At 36.4% G+C, this 19,455-nt stretch overlaps 1 protein-coding gene and 1 long non-coding RNA gene across 2 annotated transcripts in view; both read left to right on the top strand.

Annotated features, from left to right (window-relative positions):
• Positions 1 to 16,443, top strand: part of LOC149542810 (uncharacterized) — a 95,318-nt gene extending 78,875 nt beyond the window's left edge. The window contains exons 4-11 of the mRNA XM_089797699.1: positions 1,764 to 1,865; positions 2,042 to 2,124; positions 2,208 to 2,324; positions 14,732 to 14,834; positions 14,942 to 15,371; positions 15,492 to 15,671; positions 15,902 to 16,101; positions 16,208 to 16,443. Of these exons, the coding sequence (XP_089653825.1) occupies positions 1,764 to 1,865; positions 2,042 to 2,124; positions 2,208 to 2,324; positions 14,732 to 14,834; positions 14,942 to 15,371; positions 15,492 to 15,671; positions 15,902 to 16,101; positions 16,208 to 16,336 (1,344 nt within the window). The 3' untranslated portion in view covers positions 16,337 to 16,443. The remainder of the gene's footprint in view (positions 1 to 1,763; positions 1,866 to 2,041; positions 2,125 to 2,207; positions 2,325 to 14,731; positions 14,835 to 14,941; positions 15,372 to 15,491; positions 15,672 to 15,901; positions 16,102 to 16,207) is intronic.
• Positions 16,444 to 17,200: 757 nt separating this feature from the next.
• On the top strand, positions 17,201 to 17,718 carry LOC149542809 (uncharacterized). The gene is made up of 2 exons (XR_016355525.1): positions 17,201 to 17,250; positions 17,344 to 17,718. It is a non-coding gene; the product is annotated as an uncharacterized LOC149542809 (long non-coding RNA).
• The last annotated feature ends 1,737 nt before the right edge of the window (positions 17,719 to 19,455 follow it).

Here is a 19,455-nt window from a genome sequence, read left to right as displayed (position 1 = left end):
GTTATCATGCCTTGCTGGTTGTGCCTCTCTACCGATCATGATCCCTTCGCATGTGTTGCCAGCAATGACAACACATTTGATAACTAAGTCTACCCGTTAGTCTTCAACTCTTAGGCCAACATATCTCTAGGAAATTGTCTCCTATGGATGAAGAAGGTAAGTTGATATTTATTTATCAATAATTGTACATGTCAGAGAGAAAAAGAGAAACAAAGTAATTTTTGAATATCTCATCAAGTGGAAAAACTTGCCTTTGGAAGATGCAACATGGGAGGAGTGGAGATTATTAAGCATTTGTGCAACATGGGAGGAGTGGAGATTATTAAGCATCCTAGTCTACAAATGCTTGAGGACAAATTCTCTGGGTGGGGAGGACTGTCCTGTCCCCTACTCAAGCCATGTGTTTTAAGAATAAATTGGCTGTCCTTTCCTTGGATCACCCAAGAGGAAGAGGACATAGATCATTATTGGGTATGTATTTAGTCTTTGGCTTGTATTATGTTTCATTCTTAAGTTGTGGGCATATGGTTTAATGCAACATAAGTGAGTTTAAGTGATTATAAGCTTTGGGTATGTCGTTTTAGGTAACTAAAGTGACTCCTGGCCAAAAGACTTAAGTAGTTCCTCTTTAATATACTTATGTGATTTTAAAAAGCATGTGACAAAAAGGCAAAGATGGTGGATATAATATCGGCTCATTTTTAGGGTTTTAATGTAGAGGATTGGTGTAAGAGGTGGTGGATCAAGGTCTTGATTCATCTCTTTTGTTGTTATTATATAATTCTCTAAGGTTCTTTACAGTAACATTTAAACACTGCTTTAACTTGCTTATGTGGACACTTCTTTATTGCATTCAACACCCTATACACTCACCTAAGAACTGTGGGAGCCATAGGAACTTAGTTTCTAATAACCCTTCACACTATATTTGCACATTTACATCAAATTTAGCTTGAATCACAAATTCTGAAAGGTGAGGATTGGAAGAGATACTATTCACTACTGCTTCTTTAGTTGGTCATTTTATCTTGGGCAAAACTGCCATAACACCTTTCAAACACATGAAACTGCTCTGACACATTTGAAACTGAATTGCCAGGAGATTTTTATAATTTTCACCTGCTATATCTGATGACTTTGCCACTGACATAATTGTAGTATGCTTTTCTTCGAACCTGGTTTAACCATGTTTGATTCAACCTCTCCTGGTCACAATAGAACAATCTGTAACCTTTGTAGACTCTTGTACGATCTTTTTTCTTTGTTATTTTGTTGAAATTCATTGTTTGAACTTTGAATTGTGTCAAGAGAGTGTTTCAAGGATAATCTCGAGGCTTGTAATTGATGAGAAATCAATAAGCTGGTTTTTGACTCAAATTCTGCCTCACCTAAAAATTTGGCCAAAACTCAGTTTCACTTAAAAATAAATAAAAATGTATAATAATTGCTTTTAATGGTATTTTCTTATTTCTATTTTCTTTCTTTCATTTTTAGTAGACTAAGCTAGACTCAATGCATTATTTTTGAGACTTCTTTGGCATGTGACTGAGCCAGTTTTTGGGAAGTCTCAAAGCTATAATTTCCAGTCACTGCAGTTGCTCTGGCAAATGAATGAGAATAGTGGCATAGTTAGCTGAGTTCTACTAACTTTGATAATACCGTTTGGATCATTTCTTCTTAGTCGTGTTGTGTTCCTTAAAGAGGGTATGAAGAAGTTTCTGATTTGTGAACTTCCCTTTTATTGTTTTTGGATTTTTCTGTAGATCTCCTTATGTCAGGATCATGCTGAAAAAGCAGATGCAGCAAGGGCAAAAGCTGTCAAAGATAAGAATTGTTCCGAAGCATCACTTCTGAGAAAGCAGGAGGTATGCAATGTAATTTGTTACGTTCCTCAATCAAAGGAATCTATTTTTCTGATATGACCATTGGCTTCGAGAATCTGAAAATGTGCCGTGTATGGTTGAGTTAGATGCATCTGTAAATTCCGTTTTCTAAAATTTACATAATTTTTCTGATTGGACTGTTTGCTAATCTAGTACAGGAACTTGCAAAATCAACAACTGAATGCTCAAGATTATTGGAGAAAAATACAGCTCTGGCAAAAGAACTTGCTGCTCACAAATTGTAATACTTAATATTTTATTTTAGGTTTTAAATGCAAGGCCTCTCTGTACATGTCATTGATAGAATATGTGCTAAACTCACAGAGTAACGAACTTGGATCTAGAAGAGGAACAAGTTTTGAAGCTTGCATGTGTTGGCCATGGATCAAATACAAATGACATTATTGACACACTAAGAAAATCCCTTGTCATTCGGAACAAGTAAGTAATTTTCTTTGCTTGTACTATCATAATCATTGGATGCATTTCTACATGATGGTGAACATCGTGTCTTTTTTCATGTAAGGTCTTGAAATTTGTTACCATGGATGGGAAATGTTTGAAAATCTACGTCCTCGCTCTGTACATGTTTTTATTTTTGTAGACCAAAAGTCAGAAACTGTGAAGACACTAAACTATTTTAAGGCCAGAGGAGTAAGATAGAAAGCTATAAAAAGGGATTTAACTGGGATGGTAGTAATCAAACTTTTTACAGTAAGTGGAAAAACAAAGAGTTTCTTGAGAACATGTGGGTACTACATCATTAATAACCTCTAAGTGCAATATCAGATGGTCCTATATTGAAGATCTATTTTTTGAAGATTCCCTCATAAACATGAATTTAAACCATTTACTTGAAGACATAAAAGATATTGATGATTATATTCCAGTTCGTTCTTTGTGGCTTTTTTCATGTGTGATGGTTATCTTCACATGTTAAAATTATGTGCTCTATTATTTATTATTTAATTCTAAGATGAGCATATGGTTCTTAATGCATCTTAGCTTCTTGCTAACATTTCTAAATCAGGATTAGGCCATTTTCATGTTGCTTAATCCGGTCTTTGCATTATTCAGTTGGAAAGTGTGCACAATTATTGGGTATCATCTCAGTTTCCTTTCTACAAGTTGCTTTCCACAAAGCATTTTGTGTTGCGTGGAGAAATACTTTTGGACTATCGAACTTAGCATTCTCTAAGGAAGGCCAATCCACTGGATGGGATATCGTATCGTTTACTTCCTTTTCACTTTTAGGTGTGGCATGTCATTTGAAAATTTGGTGTTTTCTACTATATTTTTTTTCAAGTAGGAGACATGACCAGTTATTGGTAGCTAAATGCTACATTGGTAATGCTCATAGCTTTTTCCAGCTCTTTTTTCTGGGGCTTATAATTTGCCATCTTTTCAACTTTTCAAGTACATTGATCTGCTTTGTCAGTCATAAACATTGATGTACTTTCCTTTTCTTCTTTATTCTACATCTTTTTCATACATGATTTTTAACTAGTAGTTACGATCTCAAAAAATTCACCAATCCTTTCTCTCTTTGTATATTGGGGTTTTAGTTCATCTTGGGGTAATCTGGGGCTTTTCAATATCATGAACAAGTGGCACCTGGGCATTGTTAAGCCTCATCTTTGTCATCTGTCAAACCCAAGGACCCTTTAATGAATGGCAAGCTGTTCACTCTCTCTTTCAGCTAACATGCAGAATCTAAAGAATGAGCCTTTAGGTCTTTCTTAGAAAGCATAGTTGAGCTTAAACTAAACCTAACTAAATTATATTCACATTGAACAAAATATTGAAATACAACAAATCATGTGCAGAAGACCCATTCTGCAATCAGATCTGTGATCCGCTACTTTACATGGGGATGTATTCATTTCCAAAACTTTGTGTTCCCCAAAAATGACTCCCCATAGAAATTAGGCTAAGACTAGGTCTTAATTAAATGATACCAGTAGAAGTAAAGCTAAAACTAATTCTCAAGTAAATGATATACACATTGAGAGAAATAGAGAGACTAGAAATTCAAATTGCCCAAAGTGGCACCTAAAAGCTGTTTTGGGAACGTTCTCTCTCATTCTTATTTGATGATATCAAAAACATAAATAGATCTTGGAAAATTATTTTGCACCATGAAGTTCATTTATTTGTTCATTAACCCTAGGGATGGGGTAGAAATTTTTGATAGTTGTTTTGTTAAGAGCCATATTATTCTCACACATCCTTGTAGTGCCATTTTTCTTTTTCACTAATACTATGAGTAAAGAAAAAGGGGTAGGGCTAGAGCTGGGGTATATATGCTCAATTTCAATTAATTCATTGATTGTTCTTTCACTATCTTCCTTATATCTTTTGAGTGGTGGTAAGGCATGGTAATTATTGCTTTTGTTCGTTCTTCTAGTTCAATGCTGTGCTCCAAAACTGTGGAGGAATATTGCTGAAAATTATGCTATGCTTGTCCAAAAATATATTGAATCCTGACATGTGTAGGCTTTCTTTCTCTGGATGAAGATCTTGTTGTTATATGGAGCCTAATTAGACTCGGAGGTTAATTTTTCCCGAGTTCATTCAACGTAGTTTTCCCCCAGATTTTATTATGGGGGTTTGAGGGCAGCGCCCCTATGCTCTAGGGGTCAAGGGGCAATTCCCCTTGTGGGGTCCTTGGGCAGCACCCCTTGTGAGGTCTTAGGGTCAATGACCCCAGGCACGCTCCTTGTCATGATACAGGGCAGGGTCGAGAGGTAGCGCCCTCGAAGCCAAAAATGAATTCACTATTGTAAAAGGCACTGGGAGTTGTATTTTTCTATTGGTTGGCTTATTCTGGCCCTAATTTTGTAAGTGGCAAAAAGCTTGTATAAAATGGCTTAGGGTTAGGGATTTTATTATATATGATGAGATTATAGCTTCTTGCGGCAGTATTGAGCTGTAAGCGATTGCATATTGTAATCAGGTGTATTCACTGTATAATAAGAATATTGGACTTGCTGTTTGGTTGACGTAGCCCAGGGATTAGGTGTACCATGTTAAATCTTTGTCTTGTGTTCTCTTCTGTGTACTTTATTATTTTCTGATATTGGATATATTTGCATGTAATTGTTATTTTTGTCTTGTTAATCCTAACAAGTGGTATCAAAGCAAGGTTGTTTCAGTTATCCTTTGCAGGAAGGCCTCAAGGTTGAGTGGGAGTCTCACGGTTGAGTGGGAGCAATGGCAGACGAGGGTAAGCTGAAGGTTGAGAAGTTTAATGGACATAACTTTCGGTATGGAAAATGCAAATGGAGGATTATCTTTTTCAGAAGGATTTATGGAAGCCATTGCAAGGAAAATCCAAGAAACCGATAGCTATGACAAATGAGGACCGGGATATTTTGGATAGAAAGACACTTGAAAGTATTCGTTTATGCCTGGCACAATTGGCGACATATAATACTACAAAAGCAAAGATGATTGAAGAGTTCATGCAAAGCCTAGCAAAGTTGTATGAAAAACCCTTCGCTTCAAACAAGGTATTTCTCATGAAGCGTTTGTTTGATATGAAGATGGCAGAAGGTGGATTAGTTGTTGATCATTTAAATGAGTTTAATATGGTTACGAGTTAATTATCTTCTGTAAATGTTAATTTTGATGAAGAAATTATGACTGCTTTGATTTTGTGTTCTTTGCTTGAAAGCTGAAATGATTTGGTAATGATTGTGAGTAATTTTATTTCTGGTTCTAATACCCTAAAATTTGATGATGTTATTGGTGTGATTTTGAGTGAGGAAACTTGTAGGAAAAGCTCAAGAAGGTCTACATCAGGAAGTGTCTTGAATGCACAAAGAAGAGGTAGAACGAATGAGAGAGGAAGCAATTTTGGGAATTAAGAGGAAAATTAAAGGGAAATAGGTCTTATTCCAGGGGACCAAGAGATTGCTGGTACTGTGAGAAATCAGAGCATAAGAAGAAAGATTGCTGGACTCGAAAGAACAATGGAGACAAACAAGAAGGAAATAAGGAGGCAAATGTGGTAAGTAATAAATCCGAAGAGGATGCTTTGCTTCTTTCTTTAGAAAATGTTGATGTTTCATGGATTTTAGATTCAGGGGTTTCATTTCATACTACTCCCCATAGAGATTATTTTCTTGATTATGTCCAAGGGGATTTTGGCCTAGTTTATTTGAGAGATAATGAACCTTGTTAGATTGTTGGAAAGGGGAAATTTAAGATTAAATTACAGAATAGGAATTATTGGCTACTACATGAGGTAAGACATGTTCCAAGGTTGAGTAGGAATTTAATTCAGCAGGGTAACTAGGTTATGAGTGTTGTACGGTTACTTTTAATGATAAAAATTGGAAGGTTTCAAAAGGTTCCTTTGTAGTAGCAAAAGGTGTGAAAGTAGGCACCTTATATCTTTGTAGAGGTCATACTATTCCTTCTAGTTTAATCATTTCATAGAAAAATGAATGTTCATAAACAATTGCTGCAGACGAGCAAGGAGGACAAACAATTGTTGTAGATTTTGAAACAACACCATGGCACAACAGACTTGGGCACATGAGTGAGAAAGGTATGAAATTATTTTGTTCAAAAAAAGTTTTACTAGATCTAAAATGTGTAATATGGATTTCTGTAAAAGTTGTGGGTATGGAAAGCAAAAGAGAGTGAATTTTGTGAAGAGTGGAAAGGGAAAGGAAAAGAAAAATGAGAAATTAGAGCTTGTGCATACAGATGTATGAGCACCAACTTAGGTAGCTTAACCTTGGTGGCTCTCATTATTATGGTACATTCATTGATGATGCAACTATAAAAGTATGGACTTATTTGCTTAGACAAAAATCTGATGTATTTGTAACTTTTAAGAAATAGAAATGCTTGGTTGAAAATGAGATTGGTATAAGGCTGAAATGTCTCAAGTCTGATAATGATGGTGAGTATTGTAGTAACAAGTTTGAAGATTATTGTTCCACTAATGATATTCATAGACAAAAAATTGGTCCAAGGACTCTATAGGAAAATGGAGTGGCTAGACGCATGAATATGACAATAATGGAGCATCCATGGAGTATGCGGTTACATGCTGAGCTTCCCTTAAACATGTGATCAAAGGCTGTAAATACTGCTATATATTTTATTAATAGAGGTCCCTCTACTCCTTTGGGTTGTGGTATTCCAGAGGAAGTATGGACTGATAAGAAGGTGAGTTATTATTTTCTCAGAACCTTGAGTTGTGAAGCATTTGCACATATAGATTTTGAAAATAGAACCAAGTTGGAAGCTAAGTCAAAGAAATGTGTATTTGATTGATATGACATTGATGAATTTGGTTATAGGGTTTTTAGGATTTTGAAAATCATAAAATTGTAAGAACCAGGGATGTCATATTCAATAAGAAAGTGTTGTACAAAGATCTATTGCAGTAATATGAGAAGAAAAGAAATGATTATGTGGTACTATATGATACTTCAAAAGATGATGTTCTTGTAGTTCCTCATGCTTCGCAACAACAACAAATACCATAAGCCCCAGTTAATGTTAGATGGTTTGCAAGGCTAAGTAGACTTCCAAAAAGATTTTCTATCTCTTTGTATTCTATTTTATTAACAAATGCTAGTCAATCTGAATGTTATGATAAAGTTGTGTAGGTGGATACAAAGCTTCAGTGGGAGTCTGTAATGACAGATCAAATAGACTCCTTGCTAAAAAATCAGACTTGGGATTTATGTAAGTTGACTGCAGATAAAAGGGCTTTATAGAATAAATGGATTTATAAGCTAAAAGAAGACGACAGAGGTAGGAAAATATTCAAAGCCAGGTTAGTTGTAAAAGGATTTTCACGGAAAAAAAGAATTGATTTTGATAAGATATTTTTTCTAGTTGTTATAATGACTTCTATTCGTATTGTTTTAAGTATTGTGGCTATTGAAGATTTGCATTTGGAGCAGCTTGATGTTAAAACAACTTTTCTTCATGGTGATTTGGATAAAGAAATATATATGGAACAACCATAGGGAATTGAGATCAAAGGTAAGGAGAACTTAGTGTTCAGATTGAAGAAAAGTTTATATGGCTTAAAGCAAGCACTTCGACAATGGTATCTTAAAATTGACAGTTTTATGCATGAGCATGGTTACACTAGGTGTCATCTAGACCATTGTGTTTACTTTAAGGGGTTGGATGATGTTAACTACATTATTTTATGTTTATATGTTGATGATATGCTTGTACTTAGGGCTAACATGGATCACATTAAGGGATTGAAAAAGCAGTTAGCACACTCTTTCGCTATAAAGTATTTGGGGGCAGCAAAACAAATCCTTGGTATGAAAATTTGAAGAGTTAGGGAAAACAAAATTTTTTGACTCTATCTCGGGTTGATTATAGTGAAAAAGGTGTTGCAACGTTTCTCTATGAAGAATGCCACAACAGTCAACACACCTTTGCTTGGTCATTTGAAATTGAGTAGGGAGATGTGTCCAAAGACATGAGAAGAAGTTAAAATGTCCAAGGTACCTTATGCTTCAGCTGTAGGAAGTTTAATGTATGCTATGATATGCACTAGCCCAGATATTGCACATGTAGTGGGAAATGTTAGTAGATATATGAGTCATCCTGGGATTGAGCATTAGAATGCAGTTAAACAGATTCTCAAATATTTGAAAGGTGCATCCAGTAAATGTTTACATTTTGGAAGCTCTATTACTGATTTACAAGGCTATGTTGAATCGGATTTGGCAGGGGATCTAGATACCAGGTAGACTACTATAGGATATGTCTTTATTGTTGGTGGGACAATAGTGAGTTGGATTTCTCCATTAGAGAAGGTGAATGCTTTATCCGCTACTGAGGCAGAGTATCTTGCTTCTACAGAGGCAGCCAAGGAGATGATATGGCTTCAATTCTTCATAGAAGAATTGGGACACCTATAGAGGGACAATTATTTGTTTATAGATAGCCAGAGTGCCATTCATCTTGCTAAGAATTCTGCTTTACATTCAAAGACAAAATACAAACAGTTGCGATACCATTTCATTCGGTCAATTTTGGATGATGGACAGTTAAAGCTGGAAAAGATACATACAGATGATAATCCAGTAGATATGTTTACAAAGACAGTGACAAGGAAGAAGTTGAACTCCTCTTCAGCTTTGGTTGGTCTTCTAGACTGAACAAAACAAAAGAACAACAAAGTCTAGGGTGGTTTACATTCCAGTGGGAGCTTCAAGTTTAGCAATGCTATGATCAATCAACAAGTGGAAGATTGTTGTTGAATGGAGCCTAATCAAACTCGAAGGTTAATTTTTCCCCAATTCATTCGGCATAGTTCTACTAAGGGGGTTTGGGGACAGCTCCCTCATGCTCTAGGGGTCAAGGGGCAATGCCCCTTATGGGGTTAGCAACCCCAGGCACGTTCCTTGTCGCAATATAAGGTGGTGTCAAGGGGCTGCGCCCCTGAAGCCAAAAATGAATTTACTATTGTAAAAGTTGTTGGGAGTTATATTTTTTCTATTAATCTACTTATTTTGGCTCTAATTTTGTAAGCGGCGAAAATCTTGTATAAAATGGCGTAGGTTGAGGGATTTTATTATCTATGATGAGATTGTAGCTTCTTGCGATGGTATTGAGCTGTAAAGGATTGCGGATTGTAATTGCTAGGTAATTAAAATATTGGACTCGTTGTTTGGTGGACGTGGCCTGGGGATTGGGTGAACCACGTTAAATCTTTATGTCTTGTATTCTCTTTTGTGTGCTTTGTTATTTTCTGATATTGGATATATTTGCATGTAATTGTTATTTCTATCTCGTTAATCCCAACAAATATATCAAGGATCATGCCTTGTGCGGGCCATTCTACTTGCCTAGGTCTAAAAGATCTCTCCATTTTTTGGATGAGACCACCCTTGGAGATCCATCCAATAGCCCTTGTAGAATTACTTCCTTTTCATTGTGTTGAAAGGATAGGTCAATCTTTTAAAAATATTGATAATATCCACCCAAGGAATGCAACCATTGAATGCCTAGACCACATCTTTATCAGCCATGTTTATTATGTAGAGATATTCACTTATTTGGTGTCACCCCAAGGTAGTGCTTAGTTGTTGAATTTGATGTGTGCTAGGGGTAATGAATCCATTTTCCACAACTACCTTGAAACCTTCAAAATCTTCAGCTTTTAACTCCATCCTCTTTAATAAATCGTTATTTGTAGCACCGCTATCCATGAATACCATTACTTTTTCCTTGTAGAACACTTTTGTAATACCCCACCTAGAGATCCTTGGAACACAAGGATAAAACATGTACTGAATAATGTTTTTCTTAAGATATGTTACATAACAACAACATAAAGTAACCAAGTGCAAGAATGAAACATCTAAACAAGGTAATAAGAATAGGGAACATGGCTAAACTCACATGTTCACCTACACCAACAGAAGTCTTACAAACACTTCCAAAGATCCCCAAGCACTAAACCATAACTTATGAATCAAAGATCACACGAATCATGAGAATATACCAAGGAAATATTCTTTTTAAATCCCAAGTAAAAGTTCCTAGCATGTTTAAACATACAAATCCATTTCCAACTAACTATAACATATTCAAGAATTATAAGCAGAGACCCTCAAATGGTCATGCACAAGATGAGGGCTCAAGGTTACAACCACTCATCTACTGGACACCATGTTGAAAGACAAATGCTGAACCCTAAAATGAGCTAAGTATGAAATCCTTAAGCCCTTAAATTTTATAGAATCTTCTTCTTAAGTCCTTGAGAGCTGGAACTTATCTCAAATGAATTGTCGCATATTTTAAAATATACTTTAAGTATACTTAAACGATATATTTTATACACCCTAAACTTGATCTATTTTCAAACGGGAAGATGTACTACCCAAAAGGGTAATCAAAACTACAAATTGAATCTTCACTAAGTGCGTAAAAACATTACTTGTTTCCCATGAGAGAAAACAACAGTAATGCTCGAGATAGGATTGACTACTGTGCGAGAATCCTCCATGAACCAAGCGAGACTCCACATGAGGCTTGCACGAGACTTCGCTCTGCCACGCGTGTAAGTACACACCCGCGCGAGACTTTGCGCTGCCATGCGAGAAAGTACATACTCACGCGAGATTTTGCTTAGTCGCGTGAGAGAATGCTCCTCCTAGGCAACAAAACCTGACAACAAGATCACAATGCAAGGACAAACAGACTTAAGTATAAAACCTCCACATCGGGGAGTACTCAATCCACACAAATCGAGTAATGATCACTCGAGGGCATAAAAGTAAATCTAAGAAGTTGAATAAAGCTAAAATACATATCGTAATAAGATATACTCTTCTAAACAACATCGATCTACAAAAAGAGCATAAGCAACATTACAATGAAACAAATCTATCAAGGAGATATAACCGAATAAAATTAACCGAGCTCGTTTCCTCCCTAACATAATGGCATCATGAGACCTCAAGGGCCCTAACCATACCCCCGAGCGTGAATCTCAGTTTGCCAACAAGATCGTTGGAGTTGTTTCATAAGTTCGTTCTAACCAAAAATCATCATTTAACATCATAAAACACAAGTACATCCAATATGCTAATCTACCAATAGCATCACTAATCCAAAGCAGTGGTAAGAAACATCATCAAAGCAATTAGCTACAATCATCATGATAAAGGAATGCATCTAGTAGCATACTAATCATCATCTAAACATGATATCAAATGCATCCAAAGTAAAGCATACATCTCAAGAGAACATAATCCAGATACACCGAAGTACCAAGTGTATATTTAGCATTGACCTCAACCATCTCTGTACACTAGTCCCTAACAATGGTTTAGGTAGCTACGCCTTCCAACTGCATGGTACCCATAGACCCACACCCACCGTGGTCATGAAGATAATGACCTGACCACAATCACATAAGACAAGCACCCATGGCTCACACACAGGCCAAGTAAAATATGATACCAACATCTATATGATCATGAAGATAATGCAGTACCTCAAGTCACTGGTCAAACCCATTATAGGATAACTATGTAGGGACTCTAGTGGAGTGTAAGCGCTTGGCATCAGAAAGCCCAAGCTACATGTGGCATGGTAACACGCTTCCCCTGGGAGGCACAATAACTAGTGTGGTAACACACTCCCATAGGAGGCCCAACACCTAGTGTAGTAACACGTTCCTACAAGAGGCCCAACACTACACCCTCGCACTGACTCCATCATGACGCTCAGAGAACGTACAAGTTCTCACTTATCATTAAATTTTATTATCCCTATTTATTAATTTTGGTTATCACTTGTTAAAACCTCTTCATGTTACCTTATCGGACACTTTCGGGCTGGGGTACACAAGAGAAGCCACTCCACACATCTACCCTACATACCCGTGGTCATTACATGATGAGTGCTCATAGGCAATGCAAGCTCCCAACCCAACCCCTAATTGGACAATCCCTCAAGTGGCCTATATCTGGGAGTTAGGGTCTTGCAAGATCTCGCTATATGCACACACACTTGCTCGTATGTGGGCACAACCAACTTCACGAATATAATCACATAAAACCTATGCATGAGTTGGATATGAGAAATGCAACAAATGATACAAGTACAATCTCACTCCACTGGCCTATATCCAAGAGTACGGATTTGACATGAATCCCAATGAGCCAATAAAACACCAAACATCATGAACTCACTCCATCAGCCTAAATTCGAGAGTGTGGATTCTACATGAATACCAATGATGCGAAGGAAAACTATGGTTGGATTGGAAACCTAATAGACATTCCAAATCCACGACTAAGATAAATATCAAGAAATACCCAAGAAAACTAGATGGCATGCAAACGAGGCAATGTAAAATCGCTCAAAAATCAACATTGTCGAAAATTGACGAAATTAAAATCCATTATCCATATGGCTACCAAACTCCCAAAAATCAAATAAAATTCAAGTTCCAAGCTCATATGTAAAAAAAACCAGCATAACGGCATAAAACTTCAAACTAAGACCCCAGAGAACACTAAAGTGTTCATACCTGCCCAACCGGGTAGAACTAGTATACCAAAACGGAGGGGAACACTAGTTCTCAACCTCCAATCAAATTACTATTGAAAATAGGAACTAAAACAAAGCCAAAACAATCAATGGGAAAGCCCTACCTCGCAGCCAAGTGGGCAAAACGAGAAAAGCCACAGTAAAATAAACGGGCCACCGAATCGAAAGAAACCATTGGGGAAGTGGAGCAATTCCGGCACGAATCCAATGAGCCACTCCATGCTCAAATCCAGCAAACAGATCGATCACAACGAGCAAATGAAGGAATTTCTCCAAGAGGGTTTGGAGGAAATTCCTTATTTTTCAAAACATGAAAAAAGAAAAGTGAGGATAGAAACTCCTATTTGGCATAATATAAGCATTTTATCAAGTGACTTATAAAATAGATTATTAATTCAATTAATAATCTATTTGCCCCTGTTTCCCAAATTAGATTAGGCAATTCCGATTGAACTGGAATTCATCTATGGCAAATTAGCTAGGAAAATAAAATAAAATAAATAAAATCCCTCTAAGCCATCAAAAAGCATTAATTTAATCTTTTCCACGGCAATCCTAAATCCACAGACATGCTTATGGGTCAAATCACATAATGCATTGTGAATCCAGATTTACCAATTATCGGAGGGTTAAAATAATAATAAAAGATACATTGCCCATACAGGGACGATATTGGCTCAACATGGAAGGTCTGATCCCTAACTCCATGTGCCACTGCCAAGTATATAAGTCCTGCACAATAAATGAACCCAATCAAGTGTAGATTCACAATATATAATAGCTGAAGCAACAATTATGCGAAATCACATAATTAAAGCATCTAATTAATTTCATTTAAATAGCCCATTTTGCAAAAATTACTGAAAAGACAAGGTACTTATCCGTAGCACGATAAACCAATGAATCAAATATAGATAAATCATTTCTAATCATTTAAGCTTTTAATGATGGAATTAATAACAGTTGTTCAACAACTTAAAAGGGCACTAAAAACATATGTCAACATGGTCAAACACATGAGTATACTCTACTACAGAAACCTAGTCAAGTGCAGCCGGACAAATAATACATAGTGCAACCGCTGTTCACATCTCAGTGTAATCATGGAACAACATCAATCCTGGTAACCACTGGCACAAGCCTCAGTGAAACTATCTAACACATCATAATCTCAAAAAATCAGGCATAGGCATAAACATCATGAGAGATGGGTTCGTGTGAACCACTACTCATGAAACATGGATCGATGAGTTTGACTAAAATTAAAAAAACTACACAGTTGAATCCTGATAGCAATATCACAAAATAAGTTTGAGTCAGACTTTAGTTGAAATTTAAATCCAACTGTGCTTTAGATGGTCTTTCAGAAGCAAACAGTTAAATTTTCCTTTCCTATTGTTCTACCAGAATAAGTTCATTGCTTTCAAGTTGCAAGTGTTCTTGAACGTGGCCAGTACTGGATTTGAACTAAACTGGACTGGTAGAATGCACAGCTTAGAGACTCGTCTGCAAGAGAATAATCTTTTTACATTGTTCTACTCATAATTTTAATATTGACTGCTTTGTTACAAACTTGCCAAGTAGTGCATGCTTTTATTGTCCATTATTTGTTCATGTAATGCAACTTTGTGCTGGACTATTCATACTTGATTTTAAGCAAATGATTGTAATGGTGTTTCAGTTTTGATTTGAAGTTCATATACTGACCCTTTCCGTGTATTGAACTGAGATTTTTTAGTTTGCCTTGTTGAAATTTGTAATGAATGAGCTGGCTTTAACACTTCCAGGAGTTATAAGGAGCTGCTGGAAAAATGCAACCAACTTGGAATGGGTGAAAATCATTCTCTTCGGAAGCTGGAAAAGGCAGTTGAGAGGATAAAGAAGCTAAAGGTGACCATTTGACTTCAGTATCATAAAAAAATGAAAATGGATGGTAGAGGCACTATGATACTTTAATTATAATGAAACTTAATACTATATTATGTAATTGTAAGCAGGCTAGGGTACAGGAACTTGAAAGGATCCTTGAAGAAAAAGAGAATGTGATCATAAGGTCTCTTGCAAAGTCCAATGCAACTCAAGTAAAAGATTATTCAGCTCTTAAAAAATATAACACTTTGCACACTTCTGAAGACATCAAATCAACATTTCCATTAAACAATTTCAATGCAGTCTCCCAAAAGTTTCAAGGTCAATTATCAGAGACATGCCAATTAGCTCACAAGATTGGAGGTTCACCCATTATGCAGGGTACTGAAGGGCTGCAAGATTTTGGTGTGAGCAATGTAAGCACTATAAGATGTCATGAAAATGTCAATAATTGCACATCTGATGATACAAATCAATTTGTTAGTAGTGGAAATGAAGGACAACAAGTGGTCAAACATACTCGTTCATACCCACTCACTTCAAAGTGTACTATACCAGGTAAAGAAATTTAATTTCGATTCTTTGGCCAACCATTAAAAGAACTGCTCTATCTGGCTGTAGGACTTCAGGACAGAGCAAGACTAAAATTTCCAATGCCTTCGTTTAAATTTGCAACAGGAGTTCCACATGATTTGGAGAGAGAGAATGATAGCGAAATTAACTGGACAACAGACAGGCCAGTAACTTTGAGTTCAACTGAAGAAACACAAGGAGAGCCAATGGGTGTTTTTGATGATAATTCCTTCCTACCAATTAAAAGGGAAGTGGGGCGAGCTCATCTTGGGTATTCACTGATAGGTGGGTGTTTGCAACTGTACTAGAGATTTTGACCATGGTTAAATTAGGTCAATAGAAATTAAACCATTCCATTAGAATAAGGAACAATAGTGGAAGTTTGAATGAATGTTTCAATATTATTTCTTTCATAAGAAGATAAGATTTGATTCATTTTACTCTTTTGGAAGGTTTCATGTGGCTTTGGTTCTTTCAGAGAAGCAAATTTTCAAAATCATTGATTGAATTTGCAGGCGAAGAACCTATGACAGGAGGCTCTTTAGTGTCTAAATCAGCGAGTGAAATTGCTGGGAAATGGTGCAGACAAGCTAAAAGTTCATTATCTTCACCAGGACAAAATCAAAAGAATCCTTCCAGTGGAACATTTATTGCTGTAGGAGCCAATGGGCGAGGCGGACAGATAAAAGTACTGAAGAATCCAAGACAATCTTTGGTAAGTGCCCCAAAATGCAAATCCACCCACAACAGTATCACCTCAATATTCTGAAATATGCTATGAAATTCATCCAAAACTCAATCTAATATGTTGTTTATTTCAGGATGCAGGCTTAGGCTCACTCTGGTCCAGACAGCCAAAACGTTGCAAAACTCAAAGAGGAAAACCCACTGTCAATGATCTAGGAGCTTTACAAATCGAACATTTTTTTCAAAAGACAAGCCAGAATTAATTTGCAGGATTTTAACAAGATATTAAAGTTTGAAGGCTTTAATTATAACACAAAATTTGATTTTTTTATCTCTTTTAATCAAGTTGGCATGCCCAGTTTTTTAAAAACAGTATTTAGTATTTTGGTTAAGTATTTTTTAAGCACATGATTTTGGATCTTCGCATTTGATGGTAAAGGTCAAATTGACAAATAGACATTATTAAAGCAACTAAAAGAGTAAGTGGTGGATATTTTCAATCCTTGACTTGAGTTCAGAAGGTAGACATTTTATGGGGCCAAGCTAATCTAATGATTGAGCAAATATCGTCACTGGCTCCAAACATTTAGTTTTTGATAGCATTCTACATGTCTGCTCAAGCATATCATCCACAAGGGGCATTCAATCTTGGGTAGTTATCATGACTTTGGGATTAATGTTGTGACAAATCGCTGGAGGGTAATATCATTGCTTGAATTCTTTCTGTGAATTAGCCCAATAAAATTTGTTGGACTAAAGGAGTCTTACCTATTTATGTGCTTAAGTGCAACTTAGGCACAAAGTTGTATTACAGTTTTTTAGGTGAGTAGGTAGAGTTTATTTTTACCTATACTTTTAGTAATTTGTGTCGGGTAGTTGTAGCTACCCTCACACCTCATTGGTGCTCTCTTTCTCGCTCATGCCTGTATAAACAAGCTCATTGTACATTTTCTTATCATGCCATCAATATATCGTTTCTTGGTGATTTATTATTTCTCTGTTGTGGAAGTTGTAGCTGTTGTGATCATGGCTTAAGAGCTTTGCTCTAACGTGGTATCAAAGCCTGTAGGTCTGCTCTTCTTGAGATCCCGACTATTGCAGGTGTGTAATTGTTCTGGCTCTTTCTGAGCCTTGTTTCTGTAGATTCACAAAAGCATCATTGTGTGGTGCGTTTAAGGTATATCTGCACTGTTGTGATATTATTATGGCATTTTTGGTTTCTCAAAATCAAAGAATATCATCTTCATTGTTGATTGCCATCACTTTGTAGGTGGTATCAATTGATAAGAAGCAAAGATGAAACCTTGGATAGTGAGTGCATGACAACTGTGGGAGCTGGTATTCAAGTAGTCACTAGCTTTGCACACGGGACCACATTGTGAAGAGGAATCATTGTTTCTTCAACACTATTTTCAAACAGATTTTTCACTTTACCAGGGGTTTTTCTTGTTTGTGATGCTAAAGGATTAAAATTTCAGAATGAATTGAATGCAGTCCTCAAAAAAGAAGAGGCACTGAAATGAGTTTTCCCTGGGACGAAATAGATAACAATCATGATCACTGAAACTGTATTGTAGGCATAAGATTGGCTTATAGGGTTTTATACTATTGGCTGCCTTTATTATTGTTGGAGAATTTCACTACACAGTTGCATCATTTGCATCGTATTGATCATAGATTAGGGCTGTGGTGGGTGATGTGGGCCCTTGTATTCATTGTTTTTTGCAGTTATTTTGATAAGTTGGATTTTCATGCCCTTCTCAAGAGCTTAAGCTCATGCATCTCGTTTACCAAGGAAACTGAATTCAATGACCAGCTCCCTTTCCTTGACATTTTGCTTGCTATGAAGCCTAATGACTCTCAGCCATTGAGAGTTTTGTAAAGCACTCACTAATTTCTACCTCTCTTCTTCCCATCACTTTCCTAGCTAAAATTTGGGGATCCTCAAAACCATAACCTTGAGAGCTTATCAAATATGTAATAAAAAATGCTTAGTATGTGAGCTTTCTAATCTTTGCAGAGTCTTCATATTAAATGGGTTTTCTCATAGGTAGATCTCCAAAGCCTTCAAGCAGGCCAATGATCTATTCCTTTCAAACTCCAAGCCAAACCCCTCTTTTGATCTTCCGTTTGTGTCCATTCCTTTTATTGAAGGCATCTCCAACAAGATCTCAAAAGTTCTTCTTAATAAAGGCCTTTGAGTTTGCTTTCCAGCCCCTTGCCACTTTAGGACATCTCATCCTGTCTCTTAAAGACACTCCAAGGACATTCTTCAAGATGCAAGGATTTGCAAAGTTGTTTGTTCATGTGGTGCATTCTTTTTACACTAAGATTAAAGAGCATGGTGTTGAAATTAAGTCTAATCAAGTGTTCAAATCTGATCTTCTTGACCATTCCTTGTCCACCAAGATCAGATTTGTCTTGAAAATACTAAAATTGAGTTTAGAGAGGATACATTTTTCAAAAGAAAATTGAGAGGTGTAGAAATAAACAACCATCCCATTAACCTTAATCATGATGATGGTTGGTCTTTTAGTAATGCTTGGTCCCTATTGCTATCCAACCTAAGAAATTACCATCTTGCTTCGCAATTTTTTTCTTTCTCTGTTTTTTCTTTGTTTGTTTGTTTTTTGGACCTTTGATCATTTGGTTTACTATCTATCTACCTAGTTCTTTGAGCTTCCTTTCCAATCCTTGACTCATTGGTCCTTCTTTGCCCTTGTTGTTTTGTTTCCTCTTCCTTGCTTCTTTGTTGTCCTCCTTTGCCTAGCCTTACTTTGTTATTTTCTTGCGCGTGCGTGCGTCCCCACTCCTCTCCCCCCCCCCCCCCCCCCCCCCACACACACACACACACTCATCCTTTATTTATCACCCTTCTTCTATTTGCTTTCGTATATGTATGTCTGTATGTATTAGACATGATTTAGCAATATATTGGATGATTCATTTAGAAAGAATGAAATGTTCTTGTGGAGTTTACAATCGAGATGTTTCTAAAAAGAAAGATACAAATAATAGAAATAATCTTTTAAACATGATGTAAAGAATATTTAAAAGTAACCAACAAAATAGAAATAAAGTAACTTAGAAGATATTATTTTAATACACTCACTTAATGATCAACTTGTCAAGAACACTAAGATGTCCCATGAATTTGACAAGCTTATTTGTAAGTAGGGACTTGGTGAGAATATTAGTAGTTTAATCGACGATAGGAACACAATGCCAATCTATGGATCCATCTTTAACCAACTTTTGGAATGTTTGAGGACCCCTTGATTGGAGGGCCATCTTGGGACATGGATGTTAGAAGCATTCTACCGAGCCAAATTGATTCATAACATGCTCCAAGTGATACCACTTGTGCCCAACTGAAAACATG

This window comes from Cupressus sempervirens, chromosome 8 (assembly GCF_028749045.1).
Source record: "Cupressus sempervirens isolate cs-2001-9-10 chromosome 8, ASM2874904v1, whole genome shotgun sequence".
NCBI classification, from domain to species: Eukaryota; Viridiplantae; Streptophyta; class Pinopsida; order Cupressales; family Cupressaceae; genus Cupressus; species Cupressus sempervirens.
Note: the sequence above shows the minus strand (reverse complement) of the source record. Positions and strands in the feature narration are given on the sequence as shown.